The following is a 13,465-nucleotide window of genomic DNA, read 5'->3' on the forward strand; positions in this document are numbered from 1 at the left end:
CAAAATGAGGAACATTATATTAAAAAGGTGGAGGTTTGTGTTCTTCAAAATGTCAAGGTTATAAAAATTACAGAAAGGTCATGAAAACGTTCCGGATAAAAGAAGGCCGTAGATACCTGACAATAAAATGCAGTATCTGCAACTAGACTGAATCTTACGCTGAAGGAAGAACAATGCTCTGAAGAGCGTCATTAGATCAACTGAGAAATCCGAAGCATGGATGATAGATTAGATGCAAATATGTTGTCAACATGAATTTATGAAGATGATAACTGAAATTGATTGTGTAAGATAAAAATCCATATTCTTGGAAAATAAACACCAAAATGTTTGTGAAACTTACTTCAGAAAAAGAATTGTGTGTATGGAGAGACAGAGAGAGAGAAAGAGAACAAATACATACTAAAATGATTAGGGGTAAAGGACTTTGATGTGTGAAACTTACTTTCGGAAAATACACAAATATACACACAAATATACAAATATTTGTACACAAATACACACTAAAATCTTTAGGGATAAAGGACGATGATGTGTGAAACTTTCAGAAAAAGAACTGTGTGTATGGAAAGAGACCGAGAAAGAGAATAAATAATATAATAAATGTGAAAAATGTTAATAATTAGTAAATCTAATTTTATAAGATTATCATTTTTGCAAGCTCTTGCGGAACATTGCAAATTTTTTACAACCTTTTATAAGTTTAAAATTATTTCCACTTTGATTACAGGCGGCTCACACCTGTAATCCCAGCACTTGGAGAGGCTGAAGAGGGAGGATCGCTTGAAGCCAGCAGTTCGAGACTAACCTGGACAACAAAGCAAGACCTCATCTCTATAAAAAAATAAAATTAAAAAAATTATTTCCAAATAAGAAGCTAAAAAAAGAGGTTAAGTCTGCACAGAACCAAAATTAATCTCAAACAAAGAGCTTGATGAAAAGCGTCCGGGGGAGACTGTACATACAAGACTTCCAGTATTCCACTATTGGGTAATTCAGTGATAACCTCCACCCAAGGAAGAGGTGGTACAGTCATTCTGTTTAAAGGCCACACCAATAACAATCATAGACAAATAAGCTAATAGGTAACATTTGGGTACCCTATATTATGTGACATTTTCCCAATCAAAATTCCTGATTTGATCTTTACAGTAGGTACTAGGATCCCAATTACAGTAATGAATGTTTACAGAGTTTAATTAAGCTGCCCACAGTTAGCCAGTCTTTGAGACAGGACTGATACCTAATATAATTCCAAGTCGCTGAGCTTAACAAAGAAACCACACTCTCTAGCAACAGGGCTTTTCCTTTTATATTAATACTTCCTCTTTCCTTATTTCTTTAACATACAGACTAAGTTCAGAGTGTGAAACCGCTTTACTATAGTACATGTGCAAACACCCCCCGCGGGGGAGGGCATAAACTGTACACAATCCTGGTACCTAAATTAGCCTCCTAAATCCATTTGAGAAATGGGTTGTAACCTATGTTTCACTCCCAAATCACCAGCTCAGACTTATCTCTCTATGACTGGGGTAACTTATTCTTGCTTTGAGACATTCTAAGCTCATTTCTAGTTTTATGTCAAAATTGCCTTCTTTACAGCCACTCATGAGTTACGCTCACTCCATGTAACTCTACCGAACCTATCCTTACCCTGTCCTCAAATATCCTCAGCTGTTTCTCTTCACGACATTCTTTTAATCCTCCTAGACATTCCCAAATCATTTGCTCTTGTCTTTCAGGTCTTTTCTAGCTAATTTCCATCTGGCCAATTCCCAGACTTCTTCTTGGCTCTAAAATCTACGATGAATGGTCCTCCTCCAGATTCTAACATGCAGGCAGGTTCCCTATGTATTTTAGTTACCATTGCTTAACTCAGCAAGATGATCCAAGGTAAAAAATCTGCAGAATCTAATAGAAATAGCCAAGTCTCATCTTTCATGGAGGGTGAGCTATAATAGAAAAGCAGAACTAAAGAGGCAAATGCATAAACAAGTTGAAAAATGTGTCCTGAACAAATATGAATATTGGCCTCATTAATACAGATGTATTTACTACTCCCTGACAAATCTTTACAGAATGTGGTGGCCAGTATTCCATGATGAAACATTGCACAGATTTCTGGTGAATCCAACAGCAGCCTTACCTCACACATCGGAGATGTCTCCAGCTGCATTTGACCACTGTGAGAACAAGGAAAGAAAAAAAAAGAAGATATAAAGTAGAATTTAAAGCATACAAATTTCAATGTGTTATAAAGAGAAAACATAATTTCTTATAAAAGGTAAGCATACTTCAGTGTAGAATCTTGTAATTCTAAGGCTTCTGCTGATCCCATAGGATACAGGTTTAAAACACTTCTCTCTGTAATATCTGTGCTTAACCTAAAGAGCAAGAAAAATGGTGTTAGTAAATTTATTAAAATTTTATTGTTAATAAATTCTGTTGGTCCTATTTAGTTTAATTTTTTTTTTTCCTGAGTCAGAGTCTCACTCTATCACCAGGCTAGAGTGCAGTGGCATCATCCCTGCTCACTGCAACTTCTGTTTTCCGGTTTCAAACAATTCTCCTGCCTCAGCCTCCCGAGTAGCTGGTACTACAAGCACCCACCACTACGCCTGGCTAATTTTTTGTACTTTTAGTAGAGATGGGCTTTCACCATGTTGGCCAGACTGGTCTCGATCTCTTGACCTCGTGATCTGCCTGCCTCGGCCTCCGAAAGTGCTGGGATTACAGGCATGAGCCACTGCGCCCGGCCAGTTTAAATTTTTAATGTATTCAGTAAGGAAAAGTTTATGACAGACATTTCAAGTTGTACAGCATTTCCCCACCATGTGCCAAAATATAATATTCCACCTGCTATTGGTAATACAATCCAACTTGTTTTTAATATAATGGTAATTTCTAATAAAATCAAAATTTTCATAGGTAGTATAGCATAAACTAAATTTTATTTTAGAACTTTATTAATTTATAGAAGCAAGTCAAGTTGCTAAGAGTATTACATAATACTCTATGTACCAATGGCATTTGGTTTCAATTGGAAGATATATACTATATCTCTCACTAAAAAAATCATAAGCAATTTGATATATATTCTTCCGAAATAGTCTCACGTAGTTTCTAAATTTCTGCAATTTTAAGAGGTGAGGACTTGTTTCTTAAAGATCTATAAAGCCAGGAATTTCTATAAGCCATATAAAAGTTACAAAGTCATCTTAAATAGGGATGAGTTTATATTACAGATGCCTATAAAAATGCTGTCTTGCCAGGCGTGGTGGCTCAAGCCTGTAATCCCAGCACTTTGGGAGGCAGAGGCGGGTGGATCACGAGGTCAGGAGATCGAGACCATCCTGGGCAACATGGTGAAACCCTGTCTCTACTAAAAATACAAAAAAAAATTAGCTGGACATGGTGGCGCGTGCCTGTAATCCCAGCTACACAGGAGGCTGAGGCAGGAGAATTGCCTGAACCCAGGAGGCGGAGATTGCGGTGAGCTGAGATCGCGCCATTGCACTCCAGCCTGGGTAACAAGAGTGAAACTCCGTCTCAAAAAAAAAAAAAAAAAAAAGAAAAAAAAAAAATGCTGTCTAACAAACAATCAGAAGGCCTTGAGAGAAGAAACCAAGATAACGACAGGACAGCAATAGCAAACTACATTTTCTGATGCAAAAAAGGTAAACTTTTAAAATTTAATCCTACAATCAATGGCTTAACTAAAAAAGAACAAATTCCTGGATCTATGAAATATGAGATAAAAGAAAAAACACAACATGTATGTAAACCTTTTTTTATTACTAATGTTCAGTCCCAAAGCAGTTAGAAATAAATGACATCTTGAAATATCCTCTCTGTATCAGAAGCAAAACCAGGGCTCTTTATGACTATTACGCTGGCTCACAGAAAGAGTATAAAATTAGATGTCATATTATAATAATTATTTAAGGTTAAAAATGATCTAAAGCAGCCAAAGTAGTGGATTATTTTAGAAAGAAAATAAAATCCATATAAAATTGTACAACATAATATATTTTAAAATAGTACTCCATAAAAATGCAAAGCAAGTATGACTTGGAAGGTAAGTTGGGAATCTTTTCTTCTACCATGTGAGGCACACCCCACCCACCCTGATTTGTTCAACGTCCTTAGCGATTCATTGCTCAGACATTTCAGAGCTGAAGAAGCGTCTGGAGATCCTCAGTCCAACCTACTTCCCAATAGAGGATGAAGAACCCAGGGCCCAGAACCTGGAGCCATTTCCTCCAGATCATTTATGTCTCACTCCGGGGTTCCAGCCCCAGATACTCAGGCCACTGCTATTTGGTCTCCTTTGTTAATCAATCTAGTTTTTTTAAGAAGTGTTTGCTGGGAAAGTGATGCAAAATTTAAAAGACAGAATATTAAAACAATATAAAGTTTGGGTCCAACTGGGGCTCTGTCCCCATCACGTCAGGTCTTTAAGGCTCTCTCCCGGACTCACATTCCCTTCCCATCAACACGCTTGCCCTTGAGCACCTTATCCTCTACACAGCTTCTGTTACTGTGGCACCTTATGCAAATGACTTTCTTTTCTTTTTCTTTCTTTCTTTTTTTTTTTTTTGGGAGACAGAGTTTTACTCTGTCATCCAGGCTGGAGTGCAGTGGCACAATCTCAGCTCACTGAAACCTCTGCTTCCCACATTCCAGTGATTCTCCTGCCTCAGCCTCCTGAGTGGCTTGGACTACAGGCACCCACCACCATACCCTGCTAATTTTTTGTATTTTTAGTAGAGATGGCCTTTCACCATGTTAGCCAGGATAGTCTCAATCTCCTGACCTCGTGATCCGCCTGCCTCAGCCTCCCAAAGCTCTGGGATTACAGGTGTGAGCCACTGCGCTGCACTCGGTCACAGATGACTTTCAATTCCAAGTCTCTAAGCACTAGAACTAAACATCTAGCAGCTCAATGGGCATCGCTACACTGGCACCTCAAATTCTATTCAGCATGTCCTAAGCTGAACTCAACATCTTCCTCTTGTAACTGGCTCTCCCTCTAGGTTCCCCATCTCAGATACTGAGATGCCAGAGTTCAGGCCTACAACACCTTCAGCCGCTGCCTCCCATCCTCTCACCACCCATTTTCAAACGATCATAAAAGAATAACAGCACCTACCACTGAGTATCTACAATACAATAATTAAGAAATAACCACCAAAAAAAATCCATCTTAACGTATTTCTTCCCAGTTTTTAAAAATTTCCTGCACAATTTCCTGTATCTAATTCTATCTATATAATTGGGATCAAACATTGTGCACTTTTACATACTTTTAAAAAGTTATATACTAAGCATTCTATGATATCACTAGAAACTTTACAAAACATTTTATTGGCCATATCAAATTTTATCTTTTCAGCGAGCATAATATACTTAAAGTATCCCCAAATTGTTAATTTCTCTTTTTTCCAAATATTTGCTATTAAAAATACCTATCCCTCCTTCTCTATCCCAAATTGTTCATGTCTTTTTGTGTCTTAGGATACATTCTTAGAATTCATTTCAAAGTTTTATATGTTTTTAGACTTGGTAACATACTAAGGCTCATTATTAGTGGAGACAGGGTTTCACCATGTTGGCCAGACTGGTCTAGAACTCCTGGCCTCAAGTGATCTGCCTGCCTTGGCCTTCCAAAGGGCTGGGATTACAGGCTTGAGCCACTGTGCCTGGCCTAATTATACTTATAAATAACTGCTCAAGGCAATCTCTATCTATTCTAGTTTAAGTTCTCAGAAGGCAAGAGCTGTGTCTTGTCCATCTTTACATCCCCCAAGGTGCACACTGCACATCTTCCCATATTCCAAGCACTTAATTAATGTTGGCAGAATTGAAACACTTTTCAAATCAATTGCAAAAGATTTCCAGCTGTACCAAACTGATCCACCACTATTCTTCCAGGGTCAGACAACACTGGTGGTGTAGTCTCGCTGCCATCCTCAGATACACTAACTAAACTTTTCATAAATTTGCAAAACCCAGCTAGGATTGCTGCCGTGTGATTCCCATGCTCATCATATTATAAGACCACATCAGTTTACCAAGCCCTCTAGTTCTCTAGAGATCGTGTAGTTACTACCTCATACACGATACCGGCTATTGTTTAGCTGAAAATATTTTGTCCATGGAATTCCTTTACCATTAGTTAAGAAATCAAAAAATATTATCCACATATCCACTGCATGTAGTGCCTATTATTAATCAAAGTAAATTCAGATTTAAAAATTATCCTGTATCCCAAATCTTTAGAAATATATTCTTTAGTTAATACGTATTTGGCACAACTCCAGAAAAATATACTACGATTTGATACACCAATTCTTCCCTTTTTGGAAAAGCTTTTCTTTATTTTTTTAACAAATCAGGGATTTCCACTTTAAGCAATATACAGTATGTACTTTTACTGTATTTTTGTTTTCTAAGACTTATACCAAAAATTTCCGTATGAATTTCTTGACAGGTGAATGAACTCAATAAAGGGTGGAAAAGGGGGAAGCTGATCTCAGTCCCTCCAGACATTTGACTCTTTTACTTTTGCGTCTTGGGAAAACAGGCAATAAACATGCCTTTTCCTTGTTAGTAGCTGAACTGAGCCAAAATTGTTTGTGTAGGTATTTTAGGAATTTAGACAATGTACTCAATACATTAGTATGCATTATTGACACATACAATTTGGACCAAGGACACACACATACCCGTTGGGATCTTGCAGCAAATCTACTGCTTCTCTCAGCTGCTCGATCATTGCTATATCCATGTCCTGATCTTTGGATGAACTTATTCTGTAACATGAAACCAAGCAGAAGGATGAAAATGATCAATACAACATGAACATCATCATATTTCTTAAAAGCCAACTTACAAAAATCCATCTAATATAGAGAAGTGATTTTGACAAATTCAGTGTTATGGTGAAAATGTGTTTGTACTTTGTGGCGTGGGACGCCAGAGTGTGGTGGGAAGAGCCCCTGAGTCAGGGCAGCCTAGCTCTGCTGTAAAGCAGCTCCCATAAGATTTTCATGCCCATGCCCCCCTAGCTGCTCCTGTGCACAATCAGGCAATGGACTAGACAAGAGTCTCTCACAGTTGTGCTTTACTGAGATCTAGGGGGTTCCTGGGGGGATCAGCTGGGTGGGTCTGTACTATTTCTGGGCCTTCCAACTCCAGTTCAACCAGTTTTATTACTTTCATGCATACAAGGTTTCATTGTGGGGCAGTTGTTCTCAGTCCAAACTCTAGATGCAGTAAAGTCATCTGTGGAGCTTAAAAACCATGCCAGGCTCTATACTTCCAAATGGGTCTGACTAGGGGTTCGGCATTTTACAAAGCTCTACAGCTAATCCTGGTTTATAGCCAGGATTGAAAACAGTAGATATAAGACTGAGAATGGAGTTTCCAAAACTTTATATAGTTTAAAAACAACTGCCTCTTTCCCTATGATTCTGATCGTACAATCAAGGTCGGCCTCTTTGGCTCTTAGCAGCATATCCAGTGAATTCCCGGTAATACAGACAGTGACTGGAGAGGAACTTTACAATGTGTTTAAAGGACAAGAGAGATTTGATCACGGCAAGCCCTTCCCACTACAGAACATAAGCCAATGACTTTCTGTAAGGAGAAAAGTTTTAACAATAGGATAAATCCTCAGTAAGAAGAAAAAGCCTACAAGGTATGATGAAAGAGTCCACACTCGCGTCCCAGATCACAGAAAGAAAAATCGTGGGAACAGATACTATACTCCATGCCACATGGTCCAAACTCAATTCCCCTGGACATGGTTCACTGTCTGATGGGATCACTCACCCCCGCCCCCTGTAAATCTTGCTAACTAAATACTTGTAGACAGTAAAGTAGAAGGATTATCTGTCTATACAAGAGTTCTTGGGTTCAAATGCCGGCCCTCTGTGACCTGGAGGCTAGATGATCAATCTCTCTGTGCCTCAGTTGCGTCATCTGTGAAATGGGGGACGAGAACAGAACTTATCTGTTAGGACTGTTGTAAAGATGAAATGAGTTATGGCCTGGCACATAATATTTAAGAAATGGTAGCTCTGGCAGTTAGAAGTCTTGGGACCTGAAGTGGATGGTGTTCTCAGATCCTGAAGGAGGCGACTTGGGGTAGAGAAGGAGACCAGCACTACAGATCACTTCAGGTCCAGCTGTTGGCTCCTTCAGGCAATTGTAAGGAAGGTGGAACCTCCAGTCTAGAAATTCTAGCTAATTCTCTGAATCACGTTACTACCCACAGCCTCAAAGCAGGTAAGACTCAGGGCCAACGAAGAGGTCTATGCTGCGCAATATCAGGATGAAAAGCATCAGACAGAGAAAAAGTGGCGACTTCTCATCAATATTGTCTGTAAGAATCTCAGCTTGCCCACAGAAAAGCAGACCAAAATTCTCCCATAACACGGTTGCCCGTCTGCTTGCCAAGCAGACTTGAGAGCGATGATGGCTCGTAACCAAGCCCTCGGCACTCACATGCCCTCAGTTTGCCAGTGCGCATCCTCTTCTATCCGTAATAGCTCCTCACAGTCTTCTGCCCTTGCCTGTGGACAAAACACACGGGGTTCCTGAAAACCACTCAGCAGTCGGGAGCCCAAACTTGCCCAGCCCAGGTTTATAACAGCGTTATTCACAACAGCCAAAAGCTGGAAACAAGCTGAACAGCCATCTACGGAGGGATGGATAAACAAAACCTGGTAAGTACATGCACAATATTACTCAGCCTTAAAAGGGGGGAAATTCTCATGCATGTCATACGTATTGATAAACCTGGAGGACATTATGCTACGTGCAATAAACCAGTCGCAAAAAGACAAATACTGTACTGATTACACTTATATGAGGTGTCTACAGTAATCAAATTCATCCAGACAGAAAGTTAGAATGCTTGCTGCCAGGGGCAGCTGGGAGGGAAATAGGAGTTGTTATATCAAGGGTACACAGGGTCAGTTTTGCAAGATGAGAAGAGTTCTGGAGATAGTCCGCACAACGTGAATGTAGTTAAAACACTCTGAACTACATGTACATTTAAAAAATAGCTAAGGTGGTACATTTTGTAAGTATTTTACCATAATTATTATTATTTTTTGCAAGATAGACTTTCACTCCGTCGCCCAGGCTGGAATGCAGTGGTGCAATCTCGGCTCACTGCAACTTCTGCCTCCCAAGTAGCTGGGACTACAGGCCCGCACCACCACTCTCGGCTAATTTTTTTTGTACTTTTGGTATAGAGACAGGGTTTCACCACGTTTGCCAGGGGCTGATCTTGAACTCCTGACCTGAGGTGATCCACCCACCTCAGCCTCCCAAAGTGCTGGGATTATAGGCATGAGCCACTGCGCCCAGCAAAATTTTTAAATTTAAAAAAAAAAAAATGTGGCCCAGGACCACAGCATCTGTTAACTTATCATCAGAAATTTAAAGCCTCACTGGATTCTCTGTTTCCCTTTTACCACATCCTCGTATTGAGAGATCCCTCTTCTGGGCTTGTGGGTCACCTGTAAAGATGCACTCTAGTGTTTGTGAGAGCAGGGACATGTGTCTAAGCAGGAGTGTGCACGCATATGTGTGTAGTGGAGAAGGAGACAAGTATGAAATATTTAACAGCAGAGAAGTGCTTCTGATTGCATCTAATAGTTTTCATGTGTACGACATCCGGAATTCACTCAAACATTCTCCCTGTACCTCCACCCCACTGTTTTCCAAAGCGACACTGTCATGGCAGTGACTATTTAGAAAGGCATGTCTCACCACAGGCCTTCCATGGTCTCCTTGCACGTTCATCTCTGACACAGAGAAATGCTGCTTTAACCCAGCTGATGGCTAGAACAAAAGCCAACCTGAACAGGGCTACGTTTCCCTGGCAAGGAGGGAACAGCAGCCAAAAGGACCATTCTTGGTGTCAAGATTCTGGCATATCAGTAACTAACTCGGGACTAGCCAGTCCTCCAGATGTGTTGTTAAGACAAGACATTTCCCAAGGACATGGCTGGCTGCCCGATGTTGGAACTCTGGCTGGTAAAACACCTGGACTTTTTCTATAGTGATTATACTTTTCTTGTACAATATAGTCAATGTATAAATGTGCCACTCTCCACACTCCAAATGACAGAAAAATTCATGGCTAAAAACATACTACCAGCAATGATCAAGGTAACGTGTTCTTATTTCTTTTTGCTGGGTTTCAACCATAGAAGCAACGGGTATTTCTTCGTAATTCTTTTGTTTCAAAACCAAAAGTAACCAATAGTATAAAATGTCTCATGTTTTCATTAGGCAAAATAGGCTCACTGGGCTGCTTTTGGAAAGTTAAGTGGTTATACAGTTGATCCTCCTTATCTGTGGATTCTGCATTTGTGAGTCCGCCTACTCGCTCACGGGTATTTTCAGTCCCCAAACCAGTACTGGCGGTGCCCTGGGGGTCATCCGCAGACATCTGCAGGGTGGTGAAAAACCTGAGTCCCAGGATGTGCATGCTCCTAGATCAGGTGGAATGAGGTGACACTCGGCCTTCTTCTTTCATTACTGCAAATAAGTGGACTTTTCCATAGTCTAGTGCAGGCGTCCCCAGACTTTTTACACAGGGGGCCAGTTCACTGTCCTCAGACCGTTGGAGGGCCGCCACATACTGTGCTCCTCTCACTGGCCACCAATGAAAGAGGTGCCCCTTCCTGAAGTGCGGCGGGGGGCCGGATAAATTGGCCTCAGGGGGCCGCAGTTTGGGGACGCCTGGTCTAGTTAGTGTCATGTTTTCACACCGTTGTGCTTTTTCTTGGTGATTTCACTTTAAAATGGTTCCGAACATAGTGCTGAAGTGCCCCCTCGTGCTCTGAAGCCCAAGAAAGCCGTGACATGCCTTACAGAGAACAGTACGAGTGTTAGACAGGCTTCCTTCAGGCATGAGTTATAGTGCTATTGGTTATATATTGAATGAGGTATCTTTAAAAAGAAATGCACACAAACCAAGGTTATGTGTTAACTGGTTGACAAAAATATTGTGACCAGAGGCTTGCGGGAACCCTGCCCTCTATTTCCCCAATGAGTGATGGCTCAGTATTGGATAATTCAATATGCACAGTGATGTCCCACAATATAACTGCTGTGAACGATGAAAACTGACTGTGGTTACAAAGGTCCAAGATGCTTATTCAGAAAAGAAAACAGGATTATATAAAACACAGAACTCTGTTTTTTTGAGAAAGCATCCTGCTTCTCCACCCAGGCTGGAGTGCAGTGGTGTAACCATGGCTCACTGAAGATTCAACCTCCCAGGCTCAAGCGATCCTCCCTCCTCAGCATGCTGAGCAGCTGAGACTCAAGAAGCACACCATCACACCAAGCTAACTTTTGGGTATTTTTTGTAGAGATAGAGTCTTAGTATGTTGCCCAGGCTGGTCTTGAACTCACGGGCTCAAGTGATCCTCCTGCCTCAGCCTCCCAAAGTGGGAGGATTATAGGTGTGAGTCACTGTACCAGGTCAAGCGCAGGTTCAAAGACTTAAAGTTGATGCATATCAAGCCTAACATGGGCCTGATTTTCAATACATAATTTTTCTTTAACTTGTTATAGATGTTTATTTTAGCCTTAGTATTTTTCTTTTGATTTTTCAAGAGAAGTATCTTCCAGAAAGCATTTGCCAAGTTGACTTCCACACCTCCATCTGCTCCTCTTGTTTCCATCCGCAGGACCCATTCGGCAGAGCAGCCATTTCTACAAAGTCCTTGAAATCTCTGAATCCAGGGAAATCAGCTTTTCTGAAATAATACGCTTTATTTTTACTAACTACGTTGTTTCCTCTGGAACTTAAATATGGGCATCTTCTTAACACATTCTTCAAGGTTTCCATCTTTACCTTAGATTCTTAACTTAAGATGAATGCTTGATACACTCCAATTTTCACATTTTCACAGCAGAATCATCCCACAGAGCTGAGAGAGGGAGTCTAATCTGGGGAAGCCTTGTAGAACCAGTGGCCTGAGAGGAATGTAATTAGATTTGTACTTTAGAAAAATGTTTGGTGGCAGACTATATTTTGTGTGTGTTTGTGTGTGTGTGTGTGTGTGTGTGCGCGCGTGTGCACACGCACGCATGCATGCACAGGGGTGCAGCACTGGGTTAGAACTGGGTCGGGGCAGGTGGTGCCTGAAGTAATCAAAGTGAGAAACGATGAGGCTCAGGTGAAGCAACGTCAATGGAGATGGGACAGAAACGAGGCAATGGGTGTGACCTGTTTTAAAACAAGGATGTATGGATTCACAACATTAAATATAGAGAATAAAGAGTTAAGGCTTTCTGTGTTTTATCCTTCTATACAACTTTTGTAATCTGTAAACATATGTCAGGTTCATTATTTTGGTCTTGAGTCCATAAACATATCCTGAGCACACCAAGGTCTCCTACAGTGTAAAATTCAGCTGTTTTCCGATTTCCTTGAAGGTGATGCCCAGAGATGTGAATTGAGGCCAGCTCCAGCCATCGGGACACAATGCTCAGAAAATAAGGATGAGAACTCAGGGATCCCTTTCTTGGCTTCAACATAGTAACTCAGAAGTTACCTCACAAGCCACAGTGAATCTGAATTTTACAAAACAATCATCTTTATGATTCTTGGGTGCCACAACCTGAACCAAAAGGGCTGGCAGAAATATACCAAGCACGTCATCACGTTGTGTACTGCTTCAGTCAAGGGCTAGTTTTTCTCTCCTCTCTATGTTGCTACTAAGGTGAAGGGCTTCCTGACAACTCAGCAACTTCACCTGCCCTCTCATGCCTCGGAGCACCTACGAAAGTTCAGAAACACGTGTCCTCAGGGTGAACTTTCCAAAAAGGAAAGACATCATTTCCCAATTTTAAAAGTCTCCACTTTTCTCTTTACACTATAAATATACTCCCAAGACAAGGCTTTACCTAGAATATGTTGAAAAGAATGTGAAACGATTTCAGCTTTTACTACATGGAAATGATCACACTAATGAGTGTGCTACTTTGTATGATGCACTGAGTAGCGAGAAAAAAATCGGATCCATAAGCACACAAAAAGGGAGGCACACATGGCAGGGACCAGCTGCTCATGTCAGCAAACAGACACGCTGGGCACTGAGGTGTTCGGGAGGCTTCAGAAAGGGCGCAGCAAGCTGGACGCTGGAGGGGAGGGACTGGCAACCTGGAACGTAAATTGCCGGGTGCCAAACAGAAGGAAGTGAGTAAAAAGTTCAGTTGATCCTAAAAATCTTACCTTAAAGTTCATAAACTCTGGATGGAGACCATCCGCTCTGTCAGTAAACTGGTCTCTCTCCTCTCCTGAGTTGGTGCTCTCGCCCAAAAGGGAAGGCTTCGGTTGAAATTCCTGATGAAATTCCCCTATTCGGAAAATAAAGTGACAGAGGTGGAAAGCGTCATTTCCTGAACAGAAGAGCAAAGCACAGCT

The 13,465-nt window shown here is 41.0% G+C and overlaps 1 protein-coding gene across 4 annotated transcripts in view; it reads right to left on the reverse strand.

Moving 5' to 3' along the window:
• LRCH1 (leucine rich repeats and calponin homology domain containing 1) overlaps positions 1-13,465 on the reverse strand; it is a 219,495-nt gene that overhangs the window by 48,262 nt on the left and 157,768 nt on the right. For all 4 annotated transcript variants that reach the window (XM_010330056.3, XM_003942207.3, XM_003942209.3 and 1 more), the window contains exons 9-13: positions 13,274-13,398; positions 8,515-8,582; positions 6,732-6,818; positions 2,298-2,387; positions 2,150-2,186 (exon numbers count right to left, since the gene is read on the reverse strand). In XM_010330056.3, the coding sequence (XP_010328358.3) occupies positions 2,150-2,186; positions 2,298-2,387; positions 6,732-6,818; positions 8,515-8,582; positions 13,274-13,398 (407 nt within the window). The remainder of the gene's footprint in view (positions 1-2,149; positions 2,187-2,297; positions 2,388-6,731; positions 6,819-8,514; positions 8,583-13,273; positions 13,399-13,465) is intronic.

Source organism: Saimiri boliviensis, chromosome 16, assembly GCF_048565385.1.
Source record: "Saimiri boliviensis isolate mSaiBol1 chromosome 16, mSaiBol1.pri, whole genome shotgun sequence".
In the NCBI taxonomy this organism is placed as follows: domain Eukaryota; kingdom Metazoa; phylum Chordata; class Mammalia; order Primates; family Cebidae; genus Saimiri; species Saimiri boliviensis.